General features: G+C 28.6%; 7 protein-coding genes across 7 annotated transcripts; 3 read left to right on the top strand and 4 right to left on the bottom strand.

Moving 5' to 3' along the window:
* Nucleotides 1-8215: 8215 nt before the first annotated feature.
* On the bottom strand, nucleotides 8216-10309 carry GO595_002112 (ankyrin repeat domain-containing protein; the record flags this gene model as incomplete). Its single annotated transcript, XM_067914986.1, has 1 exon — nucleotides 8216-10309. The coding sequence occupies one exon, from the start codon at nucleotides 10307-10309 to the stop codon at nucleotides 8216-8218; it is 2094 nt and encodes a 697-aa protein (XP_067777798.1).
* Nucleotides 10310-11445: 1136 nt separating this feature from the next.
* Nucleotides 11446-12384, top strand: GO595_002111 (putative ADP-ribosylation factor GTPase-activating protein AGD8; the record flags this gene model as incomplete). The annotated part of the gene is made up of 1 exon (XM_067914985.1): nucleotides 11446-12384. The coding sequence occupies one exon, from the start codon at nucleotides 11446-11448 to the stop codon at nucleotides 12382-12384; it is 939 nt and encodes a 312-aa protein (XP_067777797.1).
* A 151-nt stretch (nucleotides 12385-12535) lies between these two features.
* Nucleotides 12536-13273, top strand: GO595_002110 (protein-lysine methyltransferase C42C1.13-like; the record flags this gene model as incomplete). The annotated part of the gene is made up of 1 exon (XM_067914984.1): nucleotides 12536-13273. One exon carries the CDS (start codon nucleotides 12536-12538, stop codon nucleotides 13271-13273), a length of 738 nt encoding a protein of 245 aa, XP_067777796.1.
* Nucleotides 13274-13361: 88 nt separating this feature from the next.
* Nucleotides 13362-14633, top strand: GO595_002109 (Clan ME, family M16, insulinase-like metallopeptidase; the record flags this gene model as incomplete). Its single annotated transcript, XM_067914983.1, has 1 exon — nucleotides 13362-14633. The coding sequence occupies one exon, from the start codon at nucleotides 13362-13364 to the stop codon at nucleotides 14631-14633; it is 1272 nt and encodes a 423-aa protein (XP_067777795.1).
* Nucleotides 14634-16418: 1785 nt separating this feature from the next.
* Nucleotides 16419-17153, bottom strand: GO595_002108 (uncharacterized protein; the record flags this gene model as incomplete). Its single annotated transcript, XM_067914982.1, has 1 exon — nucleotides 16419-17153. The coding sequence occupies one exon, from the start codon at nucleotides 17151-17153 to the stop codon at nucleotides 16419-16421; it is 735 nt and encodes a 244-aa protein (XP_067777794.1).
* Nucleotides 17154-17637: 484 nt separating this feature from the next.
* Nucleotides 17638-18741, bottom strand: GO595_002107 (protein phosphatase 2C; the record flags this gene model as incomplete). Its single annotated transcript, XM_067914981.1, has 1 exon — nucleotides 17638-18741. One exon carries the CDS (start codon nucleotides 18739-18741, stop codon nucleotides 17638-17640), a length of 1104 nt encoding a protein of 367 aa, XP_067777793.1.
* A 46-nt stretch (nucleotides 18742-18787) lies between these two features.
* On the bottom strand, nucleotides 18788-19780 carry GO595_002106 (phospholipase A-2-activating protein; the record flags this gene model as incomplete). Its single annotated transcript, XM_067914979.1, has 1 exon — nucleotides 18788-19780. The coding sequence occupies one exon, from the start codon at nucleotides 19778-19780 to the stop codon at nucleotides 18788-18790; it is 993 nt and encodes a 330-aa protein (XP_067777792.1).
* Nucleotides 19781-19999: the final 219 nt, after the last annotated feature.

Raw genomic sequence — 19999 nt, 5'->3', positions numbered from 1 at the left:
ATGTCCAACTAGTGAATTAATTACAGCTAAACCCGAACTTTTTGATGAACTTAATATGTCTAATGAAATGTATTAGAAAAATCAATTGCATCATACAAAGAATTCACAAAATATGATATAATGCAAGAAAACATAACATTTGCTGCTATTTTTAGTCAAGGATTTGAAAATTTGTATCAATTATCAAATCTATTTCCAGAAATCAGGTTTGGAGTAGTTCCAATGGAAACATGGTTACTTCTATCACGTGACAAATTGTTTGATAACGTTGAATTCAAACGTTGAAATATTTCAGCGAGGAAATACCTGAAATTATCGGAAATGAAAGTGTACAAAAAATTGTTGGGTTAACTTACAAAGATTTCATAGAAAGCGAGAGCTACGATGCAGTCGTTCTCTCCTCACCAGAATTTGGTCCAAATTTCCCTCGAAAACGCCGATGAATTGGCAAAAAGTGGCAACGATAAAATAAAGTTTGGAATTTTGGATCCGATACGAAACGCTTCACCTTTAGGTTTTCCTGTTTTTGTTCAAAGGCCACACATCGAAATATTTCCAAGAGGATCTAAGAATGCTATCCTTAATGAATCGAGGTGCATTTTTGAGGTTTTTGAATGATTGCTCAACATCAAAAATTGATCTCGATATCCCTGAATTGACAAAGGAAGAGGCATTAAGGGAAACAGACGAACTAGCTCCGAAATATGAGTTACTACCAGAGAACATTAAACAGAAAATACAGAAATATGTGGAAACAAAATTGGCAAAATTAACAAATTTGAATCCTTTTGCTGTAATTTTGTAAAAATTCATTTGTAAGTGTTTACTTATATATAAATTTTCTAATTGAGGATGTAGTTCGGAAGATTTGGCAAAAAGTATCAAATCATTTGATGAAATAAAAAAGAAATCAAAAGATTCATTCTTTAAGATTTTTTAAAAATAACCATATGTTTATCACCTATAAGATATATTCTTTAAAACTACATACGCAGAATGAAAAATAAAATTGATGAAAAATCAATCATAACAATTCGTTTGTATGCATGGGCTGATATATTTTATTATATCTTTTCCTAAATGTATCACTTTTGATCAAACTTAATAAATTATTTTCTCGTTCATCATGTCTATATTTTCAACATCTCAAACTACCTTCATCTTTTAAAATTATGAAAATAAATTCATTATAACCATTAATTTTATTCATTAATTTTTATATTAAGATTTTACATGAGTCACGATGACTATTTAAGCGAGTTATTCTTGACAATTATTATAATATTATTCTCAACAAAACATACATTTACTTGGTAATTTTTCACGAATTAATTGAACAACTTCGACATGAGAATTTTTTGCTGCCAACTTGAGCGAAGTTTCAAATAAATTTAATAATTTCCAAATATTTTTTTTGAGTTTTAAACAATATAAATAAATATGGTTCAGAATAATTTAACATCTTTTGTCATAATATCAATTTCTTCTTGTTCAAGAAGTAATTTAACGATTTCTATTTTACCATTTTCAGATGCATGCATAAGTGCTGTTTTAAATAATTTAAATAACTTCCAAATATCATCTTGAAATATTAAATTATTAAAAGAAAAATAAAATAAAAGAAATAAATATCTTTATCATTAATATCAATTTCTTCTTGTTCAAGAAGTAATTTAACGATTTCTATTTTACCATTTTCAGATGCATGCATAAGTGCTGTTTTAAATAATTTAAATAACTTCCAAATATCATCTTGAAATATTAAATTATTAAAAGAAAAATAAAATAAAAGAAATAAATATCTTTATCATTAATATCAATTCTTTCTTGTGCAAGAAGTAATTTAACTATTTCAATGTAACCATTAGTAGATGACCATATTAAAGATGTAGATAATAATATGAAAAAATTCCAAATATTCTTAATGGATGCCAAATAATTAAAATAGATAATAATAGATAAAATCTAATGTCTTTAGCATTAATATCAATTCCTCTATGCATAAGAAGCTTTTTAGCAATAAAACTGTAACCATTCCGAGATGCATAAATAAGAGCTGTGGAAAACAAATTATATTAATTCCAAAAATTATTTTGTTATCCAAAATGATTAAAATAAATTTTATCTTTAGCATTAATATCAATTCCTTCTTGTTCAAGAAGTAATTTAACGATTTCTATATAACCTTTATTAGTTGCATATATAAGTGCTGTTTGAAATACTTTGAATAATTTCCAAATATTATTTTAAAATATCAAATTATTATGTAAAATATCGTATAATATAAATATGCTAATTTCAGATTAATATCAATTCCTTGAGCAATAAGTATATTAATAATTTCAATGTTTCTAATATCTATTGCATAAATAAGTAATGAGTTGTATATTCAGATGAAACTTCAAATATTTTATTGAAATCAAAATTGATTTAATTAAATTTTATATAAAAACAAATAAATATTTATATCATTGATATCAAATCCTTCGTGTTCAAGAAGTAATTTTAAGATTTCAAAGTAACCTTTTTCCAACGATATAATAAGTGATGTATAAAATAATTTAAATAAATTTTAGCTTTAGCATTAATATCAATTCCTTCTTTTTCAAGAAGTAATTTAAAGATTTCTGTATGACCTTTTTCCAATGATATTATAAGTGCTGTATTAAATAATTGAAATAATTTCCAAATATTATTTTGAAATATAAAATAATAAAAATAAATCATATCTTTAGCATTAATATCAATTCCTTCTTGTTCAAGAAGTAATTTAACGATTTCTGTATTACCTTTTTCCAATGATATTATAAGTGCTGTATTAAATAATTTAAATAATTTCCAAATATTATTTTGAAATATAAAATTATTAAAATAAATTTTAATTAAAACAAATCAATATTTTTAGCATTAACATCAATTCCTTCTTGTTCAAGAAGTAATTTAAAGATTTCTGTATTACCTTTTTCCAATGATATTATAAGTGCTGTTTCAAATAATTGAAATAATTTCCAAATATTATTTTGAAATATAAAATAATAAAAATAAATCATATCTTTAGCATTAATATCAATTCCTTTTTGTTCAAGAAGTAATTTAACGATTTCTGTATAACCATTTTCCAATGATATTATAAGTGCTGTTTTAAATAATTTAAATAATTTCCAAATATTATTTTGAAATATAAAATAATAAAAATAAATCATATCTTTAGCATTAATTTTAATTCCTTCTTGTTCAAGAAGTAATTTAACAATTTCTGTATTACCCTTTTCAGATGATATTATAAGTGCTGTTTTAAATAATTTAAATAATTTCCAAATATTATTTTGAAATAAGAAATTATTAAAATAAATATTAATTAAAACAAATCAATATTTTTAGCATTAACATCAATTCCTTCTTTTTCAAGAAGTAATTTAAAGATTTCTGTATGACCTTTTTCCAATGATATTATAAGTGCTGTATTAAATAATTGAAATAATTTCCAAATATTATTTTGAAATATAAAATAATAAAAATAAATCATATCTTTAGCATTAATATCAATTCCTTCTTGTTCAAGAAGTAATTTAACGATTTCTGTATTACCTTTTTTTCCAATGATATTATAAGTGCTGTATTAAATAATTTAAATAATTTACACATATTATTTTGACATATAAAAATTATTAAAATAAATTTTAATTAAAACAAATCAATATTTTTAGCATTAACATCAATTCCTTCTTGTTCAAGAAGTAATTTAAAGATTTCTGTATTACCTTTTTCCAATGATATTATAAGTGCTGTTTCAAATAATTGAAATAATTTCCAAATATTATTTTGAAATATAAAATAATAAAAATAAATCATATCTTTAGCATTAATATCAATTCCTTTTTGTTCAAGAAGTAATTTAACGATTTCTGTATAACCATTTTCCAATGATATTATAAGTGCTGTATTAAATAATTTAAATAATTTCCAAATATTATTTTGAAATATAAAATTATTAAAATAAATTTTAATTAAAACAAATCAATATTTTTAGCATTAACATCAATTCCTTCTTGTTCAAGAAGTAATTTAAAGATTTCTGTATGACCTTTTTCCAATGATATTATAAGTGCTGTTTCAAATAATTGAAATAATTTCCAAATATTATTTTGAAATATAAAATAATAAAAATAAATCATATCTTTAGCATTAATATCAATTCCTTTTTGTTCAAGAAGTAATTTAACGATTTCTGTATAACCATTTTCCAATGATATTATAAGTGCTGTTTTAAATAATTTAAATAATTTTCAAATATTATTTTGAAATATAAAATTATTAAAATAAATTTCAAATAAAACAAATAAATACCTTTAGCATTAATATCAATTCCTTCTTGTTCAAGAAGTAATTTAACTATTTCTGTATGACCATTTTTAGATGCTAACATAAACGCTGTTTGAAACAAATTAAATAATTTCCAAATATTATTTTTAAATTCTAAATTATTAAAATAAATATAGAATAAAACAAATAAATATCTTTAGCATTAATATCAATTCCTTCTTGTTCAAGAAGTAATTTAACTATTTCTGTATAACCATTTAAAGATGCTAATATCAATGCTGAATAAAACAATTCAAATAATTTCCAAATATTATCTTGAAATAAAAAATTATTTAAATAAATATCAAATAAATCAAATAAATATCTTTAGCATTAATATCAATTCCTTCTTGTTCAAGAAGTAATTTAACTATTTCTGTATAACCATATCGAGATGCTGATGTAAGTGCTGTATCAAATATTTTAAATAATTTCCAAATATTATCTTGAAATAAGAAATTATTAAAATAAATATAGAATAAAACAAATAAATACCTTTAGCATTAATATCAATTCCTTTTTGTTCAAGAAGTAATTTAACTATTTCTGTATTACCCTTTTCAGATGATATTATAAGTGCTGTTTTAAATAATTTAAATAATTTCCAAATATTATTTTGAAATAAGAAATTATTAAAATAAATATTAAATAAAACAAATAAATACCTTTAGCATTAATATCAATTCCTTCTTGTTCTAGAAGTAATTTAACTATTTCTGTATAACCTTCATCAGATGCCCACATAAGTGCTGTTTTAAATAATTTAAATAATTTCCAAATATTATTTTGAAATATCAAATTATTAAAATAAATTTTAATTAAAACAAATAAATATCTTTAGCATTAATATCAATTCCTTCTTGTTCTAGAAGTAATTTAACTATTTCTGTATAACCAGAATAAGATGCATACATAAGTGCTGTTTCAAATAATTTAAATAATTTCCAAATATTATTTTGAAATAAGAAATTATTAAAATAAATTTTAAATAAAACAAATAAATACCTTTAGCATTAATATCAATTCCTTTTTGTTCAAGAAGTAATTTAACTATTTCTGTATTACCCTTTTCAGATGATATTATAAGTGCTGTTTTAAATAATTTAAATAATTTCCAAATATTATTTTGAAATATCAAATTATTAAAATAAATTTTAATTAAAACAAATAAATATCTTTAGCATTAATATCAATTCCTTCTTGTTCAAGAAAGTATTTTACAATTTCAACATTACCTGATTTTGAAGAGTATATTAAAAAATTTGTATTTTGATTATTTATATGAAGATATTGTACAAGGAATAAATTTCCTATTTTTATTTCTTTTAAAATATTTTTATCATCATATTGTATTCCTTCTCCTTCCAAAAATAATAAAAGTTCGTAATTACCACTAGTAATACAGATTTTTTGGAAATAATTAAGCATTGTTTTATCAGCTTGGTTTGATTTATCAATAATTTTATTTTCATAAAGATATTTAAATAAATCATTTTGATGAAATTTAATTGCAGTTTTATCTACATCTTTTAATGATGAATGATTTTGTTCACATAAATGAAATATTTCTAGATTTCCACCTGCAACTGCATATTTACCTGTATTAATTACATTTGCATCATTCATAAGTAAATATTTAAAACATTTAACTGATCCAAAATATGCTGCATAATCAATTAATGTAACATTTTCTTTATTAATAAAATCACATCTTTCATAAATTGATGGTTCTATTATTTGATTAAAATCAAATTTTGGTTGTGAAGATATTTCTTGAAGTTTTTCTATTTCATCATTACGAATGATTTTTGCTATTTCATTTGGATTATGTCCTTCTTTAATCAATTGCTTATGAAGTTCAAAATCATTCTTTGATAGTTCTTCTATGTTTTCCAAAAAAATTTTCTTCTGTTCGTTGAAATTTTTTGGGTTTTCTATTTTTATGGTAATGAATGAAATAATTAGTTCGTTTAATTGTTAAAAATATTTGCTTTAGCTAAATTTTGTTGAATCAATATATTATATATATAATATGCTTCTTGCTTTTCCATTTTCGATATATAATTTGAAAAAATTGTAATGATTTTAGGTATATTTTCATTTATTTCATCTTCTTTAATTTGAATTAATTGTAAAAATTTTAAGTATATATCAAATTCTTTCTTTCTTGAACAAAATACAAAATAAATCAATTCACAAATGACATGATTAAATGTATATGGATAATTCGATTCAAATTTTTGCAATATTTGTTGAACTGAAAAATCAAGGTTTTCATCAGATAAGCCCATGATGATTTTTTGGAGTTCAATAAGTAATTCCAAGTAGGTGAATTTATTTTCTTTTTCTGGGGGATTGGGATCTTGCATTTATTTTCTTTTTCTGGAAATAAAAAGTGACAGCAAATCTTGTGCGTCACTTTTTTGAAAAAAGAATTTTTCGAAATTTTCAATTTCTTCTTCAAAATAATGGAAATAATGTTAATGTAAAAGATATTTTTTCAATTTTTTTGGTGGTAATATTTTACAAAAATATTTGGAATATATTTATATTATTCAATACTCCACTTATAGTTGCATCTATATGTGATAATGATGAAATTGTTAAAATACTTCTTCAACAAAAAGGAATTGATGTTAATGCTAAAGATCTTTTTTTGTTTCATTTAATGTTTTATTAATTAATTAATTTAATATTTTCATTAAACATTTAAAAATTATTTGATACAGCACTTTTACATGCATCTTTCAAGGATAATGTAGGTGTTGTTATATCACTTTTTAAATTTGAAGGAATTAATGTTAATGCAAAAAATATTAATTTATGAGATTTATTATTTTATTGAATAATTTGATATTTTTATTAAAGAATTGGAAATTATTTAAATAATTTGATATTGCTCTCCATCTTGCAGCTGAAGAAGACAATTCAGTAATTGTTGAATTACTTGTTAAACATAAGAAAATTGATGTTAATGCTAAAAATATATTTCTGTTTATTTTATATGTAAATAAATATTTCGATGTTTCATGATGAAATTTGGAATTTCTTCAAATTATTTGATACACCACTTATTATAGCAAATATAAGTGATAATGATGATTTGGTTGTATTACTTCTAACTAATAAAAATATCAACAAAAACACTAAAAATATTCCTATGTATTGGTTAAAATTTTATTAAATAATTTGATATTTTATTTAAATATTTGAAATTTATGTAATTAATTTTTTACACCTCTTCTGATTGCAAAGGCTAATGAAAATGATATCGTCGATTTGCTTAAGGGGTATAAATAAAAACACTCACTTCCTTAAATATTACTTTTTTATGTTGAAGTCATACATTTAATTAGTGAGTTTTTATATTATAACAACAAATATTATTTATCTGAGTTGTAAATGATTTGATTTAAATAATATTATGAGTTATACCATTATATAAAATAGAAATGATACATGTGCAGGAAGTCTCACATGATAAAGTTTTTCTGTTAATCAAATTAAAATTTAAGTAATTATTAAATGTGTAATTTCTTCAAGAATTCCAATATTAATTTTAATATCTAAACTCAAATATTACCATTGAAAACATTTTTATTCTATTTCTTATTGAAATAATGTTTTTTGACATCATTTTGTTCTCTCTTATTAATTATTAATATTGAACACCAAAATCGACAGCATATTTAAATCCAAAAAGTTTTTATTAATACACATTTATTCACTTTTCAGTAATTTTTCTATCTCTTCGTCAGCTGCGTCCGCGGGCATCATTCCTTCAGCGTTGTACCACCTCTGTGGGTCAGCTCCGAACTCAATTAGCTTCGAAACGATGGATTTGTTCTTTTGCTTAACCGCAATCATCAAAGGCGTCTCGTGCATTTTTGTCATCATTTGGCGCGTTCGCAAGTGCACCGCCTTTCAGAAGACATGTGACTGCTTTAAGGCTCTTTTTCTTGACAGCAATTGATAGTGGCGAAATTCCTTTCGAATTTTGCATGTCTAAGTCACAACGTGGGTCAGAAACAAGAAGTGGGAGAAGTTTTGTGGCTTTCATTGAGATACATCGACATAATGGAGTTTGGCCATGTCGATCATAAACATTAAGATCGAGATTCGGAAGAGAAAGAAGAGCCCTAAAAAGTTTCACTTCCTTAGTTAACTTGCAGTCAAGGAAATAATGAAGTGGATGTTGATATTTATCAGTATAATTATTGGGATCAATATCTGCACAAGCAGCTGATAAAAGAAACAGTGGCTTACATTGACGAGTTTCAATACATACGTGTGTGAGGAATTGCCCCTTAGAATTAGGGCAATTTAGATCCGAAGTTTTGCAATGCTTGAGAAGCTTTTTGAATGTTTTACTTTTGCGGTTTTGTAACGCATAGAAAAGCGACGGTTCGTGAAACTCCAAATGTGTTCTGTTGATGGAAGCGCCTTGTTGAATAAGAAACTCAGAAATATCAGAATACCCATTTTCAAATGATGAAATTAGTGGGGTTTCAGATGTATAATCACCTTTATCAGCATCGATTTTATGTTCAAAAAGATTTTGGATGACACATAAAGATGGATTTCTGATGGCATAGAAAAGAGCAGTTCGATGATCATCATCAGTATCATTGATATCAAAGTTATCTGTTACCATTTTAAGCATTTTCAAATCATCGAAAAATAATGAAGCAAAATGTAAAAGTGGTGATGCTTGAATTCTACATGCTGATATCATTGATGGGAAATTTTTTGCTTGATATTGGAATAATGATAATGAATGGTTAACAAATGATCGATTGAAATCAGTTATTCCTAAAATCTTAAAGAATTTAAACTGGTCATTTTGGTTTCGTGTATAAGCCAATTCCATACAAGCTGAATGCATATATTCACATTGTAATACATTGAAGTCATCATAAGATGGGGGTTTTGAAGCTTGTGCAATATTAAGATAAGTGTATTCTCTATTGAGGAACTTAACTGAATTTTCTGACTTTAGACATTCATTAATCTCAGGTAATGGTGCATCAAGTGGTATTAAAGTTTGTAACTTTGAGCACCGTTTAAATATTTTGACAATTTTCTGTGTGAATTTTGAGAAGGGCATTGAAATTATCCATTTGTTGTCGCCGGCCTTAACGTTCGAGCAGAACAAGGAACCAAAAACTGGGTCGTGTGCAAATGATATTTGGAACCTTAAGTCTGGGAATGGTGGCTCTATGAATGGTAATGATTGTTCTAATTGTGTGATTATAAACATTAACCAAAAATCAGTTAAAGCTTCAATCTGAAGAAAATCAACAGCAAAATATCCTTTGGGGCTAGAGACAATACCAATAGTGCTTTTAGGTCTAAATTGTGTAAATCTAATGGAATTAATTGGTGCACCAAAAAAGAGTGGTTTTGTATTACTACATATAAATCCATAAGATTCAGGGATGATTTCATGTGTATCCGATTTTTTAGGAGCAAAATTCATTAAATGCAAAAATCCTCGTGTTAAAATTAGGGTGCACCGGAGACCGTTAACACTTACGTAATGTGAATAAACAACAGTTCCGAAATATGTTGGGTTTTGTGGCTTTCCATGGCTTTGGAAAGAATTAAGAGTAAAGAGGAAACGATCAACAATGTCACTAGGAAAAGTTTTCCAGCATGCAAGACATGATGCAATTGTAACTTCAAAATAAGAATCCTGCAAGACAGTTGGATTCCTAATGTTGTTTGTATTAATGACTTTACTTATAGTCCCCCATTTATATGTAGTTGATTGATCAACGACAAAATAATTTGAAAAGAAATTAAGAAGACGTTGAGTCATTACAAAGGAAATGTCATCTTTAATACCAGCAAATCCGTTGTGCAAAGGGTCTTCAGGATATGCCTTGAATATGCCTCTTAATAATTTGAGAATTGTAAATATAAATTTTGATGGACGTACAAGCATAAGAGCATCAAATAGTTGCGAAGGGAACTCACTGATTTTGCTTTTGTAGGTTTCGTTATGATTCGTAAGATTTTGACGTGGAACATAAAACGACGAATAGACTTCATATGTGAGTTCACCGGACGGACAAAAAACGCCGTCGACAAAAAGGAGCCGTAGAAAATCTGTTATTTTGGTAAATGGAATAAACACTTGAGATTTTTGATTGCAGTTATAATGTAAAAGCAAGTGTTCAAAAGGGATACCCATTTTATTGGAAAGATCTGTGAAATACTTTTCAAATGTTTCATTACCAATTGTATCTAAGATTGATTTTAATATATCTCCTTCTTCTTCATTTGGAGAAAATGGTATTGAGATTACAACGGGTTCGGACTGCTTATTAAAATTCTCGATTTTGAAGGTGATTTTTTTATATATTGGTGATTTTGACCCAATAAAAGAAATAACACTAGTATCTAATGGATAAAACTGGAGTGCGCCCTCACCTTCATTGTTCACAGGAGTTGCTTTTGATGATATCTCATTTTGGATTTGTGGAAATATATGAAACAATTTTGTTGAAAGTGGAAGGTAGAATGTATAATGTGGATCCCTATAAACCACACCTTTTAAGTCATCATTTTCATCAAACAAAACATCATTTTTCAACAAATCTAAAAATTGTCTTGATGTGAGTTCATCATAATCTTTAACTATTTTTTTGGCAAACTGGTTTAGGGAATCTTTTGTTAAGAATATAAATCTTGTTATTTTTTTGTTTTCTGATGACATTATTTTGCTGATAAATTTTTATTTCACATGTCATCTAACCAAAGCGACTTTCTAATTTTTATTCATCATTTCATGAAATACCACAATAAAGCAATTTTAATCTATATACAAAAGAAACCAAAAACAATTTTATGATTTTTATTGAAAGTTTTTAGAATTTTTTTAACAGATAATTTGATAAGAAAAATTATTATTAAATTTCGTTTTCATATTCCTTTAAAAGGATGTCCTGCTAGTCTATGAATTATTGTTTATCGTTATTTATGTCAATATATTTTCGAGATTATTGAGTGTTATCTCGACCATTTATTTTTAAATTGACCGTTACAGTCTTCTTTCAATTGGAAACGTTCATCAACCAAATGAGTGACAACAAAGACGAGCTCAGGAAAATTCAACGCCGTCCAGAGAATCAAAAGTGTGCTGACTGCGGAGCTAAAAATCCAACTTGGGCAAGCGTCACATATGGAATATGGATATGTCTTGAATGTGCTGGAAAGCATCGTGGATTAGGAGTCCATAATTCATTTGTACGTTCACTTGATCTAGACTCATGGAGTCAGTCACAAATCAATGTAATGAATGCAGGAGGTAACAGAAAAGCCCGTGAATATTTTAAATCAATTGGAATTGATAATTTACCAGTTGCTACCAAATACAAAACACGTGGTGCTCATCAATATGCTGCCAAGCTTTATGCTGAAGCTGGTGAAACATTGGCTAACCCTGCACCACCACCTGTTGAACAAATTGAACCAGATTTACCACAACAAAGTGAAGAACAAGAATCTCAAGAAAGCGAAAACAAGGAACCACAAGAAGACAACAAACAAAAACCACAACAGGAAACTCAAAAGAAAAATCCAACAAATAACAATAACATTCAATTTTCTAAAAGGCAGTCATCTAGAAAGCCTTCAAGAAAACCACAACTTGTTAAACTATCTGATGATTCTTTCGATGACTTCTTTGAAGAAGAGCCACAGGAAGAACCTCCGAAGCCATCGTCCGACCAACCAAGCGGGGCACCCCAAAGAAGACCTTGTCCATATGAATCATATTCAAATTCAGTATCTTATGTACCACCAGAAAATAATCACCAGCACGAAGAACAAGAAAATCATAATGTTGCTTCTGCAGGTCAGGTAGTTGTTAATGTTGTAACAAATGTTGCTGAAAAAATCGGTAATGTAGTTACTCAAGCAGGCCATACTGTCGCACCATATGCAAGCGCTGCTTGGGAAAAGAGTAAGCAAATAGGTTCGTCTTTGTTAAACATGATGAATTGGAATAGTGAATAAGGAACAAAAATAAATCGTGTTTATAAAAATTTTTTGATACCACTTCTTGTTTTTGTTTTTGATAATAACAAACGTTGTGCTCCTTCTGAGAAAAGAACAATTTTTTTTTGCTCGAAGTGTATCGTTGGGGTGGTCTGCATTGTCACTTTTTATGTCGGATTGCGAAGAAGAGGAACTCTTCAATGGAAATGATATGTACGAACTATTTTTCGATAGAGAGTATGTTAAGCAAGAGTGTAATCTTCCTTCTGGACGCGAAATGTCATTCCTTGCACTTAAAACATCAATGACTGATGCAGATCTTACAGGTCAAATTTTATGGCCAGGGTGCACACTACTAATAACATGGCTTGATTACAATATGTCAATTTTTGATAATAAGTCTGTTGTTGAAGTAGGTGCTGGAACTGGAGTTTGTGCATCATTTATAGCAAAATATTCATCACCAACAAAAGTTATTGCAACTGATGGATCAGAACCAGTTATGGAATTGATACAAAATAACATTGATTTATACAAAGATAGAAAGAATATAACATGTGAATTATTAAAATGGAATAAAGAAAGCCGCGAACCATTCGCTAAAAAACATGGACAGTTTGATTTTGTGATTGGATCCGAGATAGCATATAATGAAAATTGTGTTGAAGATTTGGTTGACACAATGAATTTATTACTAAAACCAAACGGGAGATTTGTTATTGGACATATTGATAGGTATACTCAAACAACTCGTGCTCTCTATCGAAAACTAGAAGAAAGCGGATTTGTAAAAGAATCAGAATTTCCTTGGGACTCACTTCTCAATTACAAAATGGAGTTAATAGTAGGTTCAGTAATTGTTTTCAAACGAAAAGATGATACAACTGAAATAACATATAAACCATAGATCGATATATTTTTATTCTTTTTTGTGTGAATAAACTACTTAATTTTTTCAGCGCTTTACAAAAAATGACTATTAACGTTCACTATAAATGCTGAAAATCAAACCAAATCCTCTTTGTATAACTAAGATTGCAAAAAATGGAATCAAAGCTGCAACGTTAAAGACTGCAGGTGGGCTATCTGTTATTGGTGCAGCATTATCTGTCGGGGCTGTTGATGGTGATACTTCTGGTCAGACATTTCTTACTCTTCAAGCAAGACTTCTTGATGCGATCGGCAAACCTGAAGATTGCTATAGGAATTGCATAACTTCCTACCTTAAAGTTTTCAAAGAACAGTCAATTCTTTTATTCTCTTTCCCATCTGAATCCAGCAGAAAGGCAAATTCTATGCTAGATCTCTTCTTTTGCAAAGCGAATCCAAGTCCATCCACAGTTGGAAAAGCACGTCACATTCTTTCACAGCAAGAACGTCTTGGTACATATTCAGAATCCTCACTTCTTGAAAGCATTGCTTGTTCTGCCTCTTTTTCTGACAAGAAGCATCAAATCAATCCCATCACCACATCTACATCCACACTTCAAGTTAATCAATCTATTCTTAATAATCTTCAATCATCATCAATCCTCATTGGCTCATCAGATCAACTTGATAATCTTTCCTCACTTGCAAGTAGTTTTTCACCCACTTCATATCAAAGGCAAACGCTTCCCACACAATTTCAAAGTGGATATTACACGCAAAAGTCATCAGGAAACTCATTTATTGGAAACAAACTCCTTAAACACATGGCCTATCCACATATTGCCATTTCATTTCCAGCAGCTTCCATTGATTCCAGCGACTACTACACATACAAAGTAATTCAGAGCATATTTGGCAGCTGCTCTGAATTTTCATCGGAAGGAATTGGAACCGGTTTGAATTCAGTACTTTACAAAAATGCGATAACAGGCGGTTGTGAATTCTTGAGATGTGAATTCTGGCCTTATCGAGGCACTGGTTTAATTTCATTTGTAGCAAAGGCTCGTGAAGAATCACTTCGAAAAATCGCAAGAAATACAAAGAAGTCAATTGATATCGCACTTAAAATTAATGACGAGGATTTGGAAATGGCAAAGGAACAAACAATTAATTCTTACTTGAAAGAAACAGATGATTATACAAAAAGATTTGTTGCATTCGGTTTGGAGAATTTGACATGGAACGAATCAAGAGATACTTCAAGTGTAATAGAATATATTAGAGGAATTCCAAAAGATAAAATTTTGGATTGTATAAAAAAGAGCTTCTCTGTAAAACCATCAATCGGAATAAATGGTGATGCAGAACCAGAATTTGTTGCCGAAGCTTGGAAATAAAGATTTGAATATTTTCAAAAAGTCGATGTTTTCTGTGTTTTTACAATGATTTGAGAGAGCGATAGAAAAATTAAAACGAATGTTTTCGATTTTGACAAATAAATTTCAAATAAAATAGTTATGACATGAAATTGGATGGAAAATGACCTCCTTTTATGTTTTACAAATAGAAGACTTGAAACATGTGTTGGAGAAGTAAAATTGAAATTAATGGATAGAGTGCAACAGAATTTATTACAAAAAACAGAAAATTTATCGAAATTACGTGCCAATATTGAATTTGTCCTCAATGATGTTTATCAAACATTGAGAAGCTTTGCTGCTTTTGAAGGCTTCGGACAAGATATGGATTTAAATGAAATTATTGAAAATAATTTCCCTTTTTTAAAAAATGATGAGATATGCGAAGCTAAAAACTTATTTCTTTCGTTATCCAATTACAATAAGTATTCCATGGTTTTTAAAGAATACCTTAGTCATACACCAGAATTTTCAATTTTTTCATCAGAAATTTCAAACATCGAAGAACAGCTTTTGAGTGAAAACCTTTATCCCCAATTCCTTCCCAATTGTTTTGCACAAATATATACTGAAAGTTTTTTTCTAAATGTCAAGTTATTTTTTTCGTTACGAAAAACAATTCCGTTAGAAGCAAATACTTCCTGTGAGTTTTCACAATTTTTAATTCACACTCACATTCCATCACCAGATATTCTTTCAAGTTATCCTTCTTTCCTCTCAATTATATCTGATTTGAAGCAAATCATAACAGAAAAAAATTTATATACAAAATCTTTTCTTCCACACTTATCTTCTCTTAATTCTCTTCTTCATCAAGTCAAAACCCAGTACGCCAACTTCAATTTGATTCGAATTCATTTGAAGCAATTTGTTGTAAACTATTTAAATTCAACTAAAAAAAATTTTATGTTTTCATTTCAAGAAATAACATTTAATACCAATCTCCAAAGTTATTTATCATATCTTCAAACGCAAGTAGAACATATTCAAGATCAAAATACACAATTATCTCTCGAATTCAATTTTAAGTCTGATCTTGAATCTTCATTAAAACCAATTTTTCTTTCGCGTTTATTCGAAACTACCATCGAAAACATCGAATGCGTTTCAGATTTATATAACGAAGTTAATATAATTCATTCCATAACACAAAATCCTTCATTACTTCTTTCGAGCATTGCAACTTGTTCAGGTTTTCATTATTACGAACAAGTAATTTCATATCTCAAAGACTTAATCTCTGAAAATGAAAAGAAAAAGAAAAAATACGAAAAAGAAATCCAAAAAGTTCGAACAAAAACAAATTTCTATCATCAACAAATCGAATTATATGAAAATAAGCAAATTTGGCAATGCGAAAAATGTTTTATCGAACGTAATTACGTGCTGACGTCATGCGGACATACGTTTTGTGATTTGTGCTATCAGACAATAATCGATTCAAGAACAAGCAGATGTCCGTTCTGCGGAATGCCGTTCTTGAATGGGGACGTAATGAAAATCCAATGGAAATATGAAATATAAAATTCATTTCTTGTATGTAAAAAGTATTAATAAATTTTTTTGAAAATCTAAAAAATTTATCTTGTTTCCTCATTTTGCTTATGTATTACATATAAAGAGCTATTTGTTATATTGTAAGAAAGGAAATTAATGTATGTAGTGGTTTTGATGTGGATGAAAATTCGATCGAATTTTTTCATCGGCATATGATCGTTATGCTATTGAAAAAGATGTAAATCCAGAAATTGTTTAGTTTGAAATTTAATTCGATTCTGTTTCTATGATCAGGCGGGGATATTGTCCTGTTGTGGCCATTGTTGTTCCTGTTTCAATGCAGTATTCCCATGAATCATCAGAGTCGATAGTGATGATATCCTCACAGTTATCTGCAAACATTAGTGACTTTATTTTACCAAAGATGGACTCAAGGTAAGCAATACCTTCTTTTCTGGTGTTTTTTGGTGGTATTACCAGAAATATGAATGGAATATCATTTGACTCTCCAATTTGGCACCTAAAAACAGAGCTGTCCAGTTTCCAAGTTTGCACTTCCTTGCGGAAATTAAACTTACTAAAAAAGTTAACTTGTTCCGTTTTTAATGGAACAATTTGAACATTTGAGAGTTTATAAGCGAAATACCAAGTAAACATGAACTTCATATCTTGATCTGATCGTAAGTAAACAACTGTACCATTTGACTCATCACGAAAGCCAAATTTCATTTGATTTCCGAAAGTCGCTTGCACCAAATCGGTAAATGAATTGTAATTATTGTTAGTAAGGAAGACCTTATTCCAATTTCTTGTTGGAGCGGCTATTTTAAGATTTATTTCATCTCCAATTGAAATTTGATTATTTCCTGTTTCAGATTTTTGTGGATTTTGTTTTCTAATATCTTCTAGTTTTTGTTTAAGTCCGACACCACGTTCTTCCTCTTCCTTGATCATTTCTTCAAGTCTTGTGATAATTTCATTTGCCTGGGTGAGTACTTTCATTTCTCGGTCTAATTGAAACCGTTAATATTCACTTTTTGAACGCTGAAAAATTATTTTTTATTTCTGTATTTGTGCAAATTAATTTTTTGACTTATTTCTGTATATGCATATCATTTTAATTTTTTTACTTAGAATAATACCTATTTTTTCTCAATCCAGTTTCAAGGCAAAAAAATAAAAAATTATTTCTGTATGTCAACGAATTCGTTGACCATTTCCATAAATACAGTAAATCTGAAATTACAACATCATTTTAATTTTTCACTGAGAAATACACTCGTTAATCTTTATATGAAAAAATATTAGAAAGAAGAACATTTTATAAAAACTGTCATATTAATATTTTGGAAGCAAAACAATTCATTCTCTTTTCCTTTTATATCTTTTATAATTTTCATATATTTTCTCACATTTCTTTTTATTTGTTTAAATTATTTCCAGTGAACATCTGAAATGTTCAACACGCCCAAACTTTTAACATTTATCATTGTTGTATTTGCACAACAATTACTGATATGTTATCCAATGACCCACACTCGAATGCCTTATCACGAACTCTTACAGCCGAATTCACTGGGCTCTCACAGAAATCCAGCGCCATATCGGCAACCTCCTCATTTGTAATCACATCAAACACTCCATCGCACGCCATCAAAACTTTGACATCACTTTGCAGCGTCACTTCGCCGCGCGACGGCTCCGCAACAGCGTAAGCAGCCAACAAACTATCTCCGATGAACCTCGAGACGGCCAAAATGTTACTTATTCTACCATTGACGACATGTCCTCCATTTTTTTCAGCATATTCCACAGCTTCTTTGTCACTTGCCTTATGGTCGACTGACAATTGCTGCACATTATTTTCCCCGTCTTTTTTCCAACAAAGAAGACATCGACTATCACCCAAATTCGCTGTCCACATCTTATTTCCTTTAATGAAGACACAAACTGCACATGTTCCACATGTTTCAAATCGAGTCATTTCTTCGCGAAGAGTCATAAGAACTTTGGTCAGTAATTCTTCATCTTTTGTTCCTTTTTCTTTAAGAAGTTGAAGAGTTATTTCTTTGAACCTTTTCCCCGCATATTGCGATGGCTCTTCTGATCCATGTCCATCGAAAATGCAGAAGAATGATGAATTTGTTTCTTTATCTTCGAATGCAATTGAGAAATCTTGCATTGTATTTCTTTTGCCTTTCATTTCAGCAGTGCCAAATTGTATTTTTCCATCTGCAAAAACACCGGATTCTTCTTTTGGTGGAATATTTTTATTTCGTGCTTGTGAACTTACGTTAAGTTCAATGAATTCTTTAATTTGTGGTATAAAGTTTTGAGATAATTTGTGTTTTTCGACAAATTCTTTTGCTGTTCTTTTCGGAGGCGAATCATAATCGAGATATAACTCATAAGTAGTATCATCGTCCAGCATAATTGTGATTGACGTATCAAATTCTTTACCATTTTCATCTCTTACTTTTCTTCTCTTTTTCTCCGCAAGATATCCTGTGCATACCCATTTGTCATAACTAAAACTATACACATACAGGCAAACTTTACCCCGATAAATGGCATAGAAGATCCCCGGCATCGGTTTGGGTTCAAAATACGATGGAAAGTCGTAAACGTCCATTTGCTCAAGTGATGTGTTGTAAATTTGATGCGAAGTAACTTTCTTCACTTTCTTCGGCGGCGCGAAGTTCTGGTGACGACGAGAAGACATTGACAACGCCTTTCGATTCTGCTGTGTAAATGTCTGTTGTGTTCTCATGTGAAATACACCATGGTGTTGTACCTGTAACAATTACATCGGTTAATTCCATTTTGTTTAAGTCAACTTCATAGATAACTTTGTCTTCTGAGCCAATGTAACAATAATGATCAATAATATCATAGCAGTATAAATAAACATCGGTGATTTGAAGTTTCTTTTCTTCTTTTAAAGTTTTATCTTCTTGAATGATCCATTTGATAATAGAGCCATCATTTCCAATCGAATAAACGCGTTCATTATATGCAAAAATGGACCGAACTGCACCCGAATGAGCATCTTTATATTCACTGATTTTATTACCACCATTTGACCAGATAGTAAGTGATCTATCTGCATTCGCTGTGATCAAAACATCAGTGAATTCACAGATGTCCCATCCAGGAAGGCTTCCATGATCAAGAATTATTTTTTCATCATTTTCGTTGATAAGATAAGTCTTCTTATCCCATGAAATTAGAGCTATCCTTTGCTTGGTAAGAGGAACAATTCTGCAGATGTTGTCACTTGCATTGAATTCTGATAAGGGTGTTATATCTCCATCTGAAATAAGATCTTCAAATTTCCAGAAGAGTGCTTTGCCGTCTAGTGAGCTTGTAATAATGATTTCATTACCTTTCCATTGAGGAAGAAATTCAATAGCAGATACTCCTCGCTTGTGAATTTGAAGTTTCTTATATGGAACCAATTTTTTTGCTGACTTGTCATGTTTTAAAATGTGTAGAAACCCCTTCCTGTCAACAACAAAAACAAATGTATCTTTTCCTTTTGTGACTACCTTGCAGCCTTTCAAGTCACTATCACTGACTTGAGCTGTTGATGAAAATTTCATTGCTGAACAAACATGTTTTTTATCCATTTCTTCCGAACTGACGAAATAAAGAAATTTTTTTTGGCAAAAATTGAAAGAAAAATGAAAAGTAACATTGTGAAATTCATGACTTTCAGGAAATAACTTTATTGATCCACAGGTTATCAGATCTAAGAATGCCTGAATGTGATCTTAATATTTTGTTTTTCTTCAACCAAGATTGAATAATAGTCTTTATCTTTATTTAACCAAACTTCAAAGAGATGA

Source organism: Histomonas meleagridis (genome assembly GCF_020186115.1).
Source record: "Histomonas meleagridis strain 2922-C6/04-10x chromosome Unknown contig_16, whole genome shotgun sequence".
NCBI lineage: Eukaryota > Parabasalia > Tritrichomonadida > Dientamoebidae > Histomonas > Histomonas meleagridis.
This window is presented reverse-complemented; position numbering and strand designations above follow the sequence as displayed.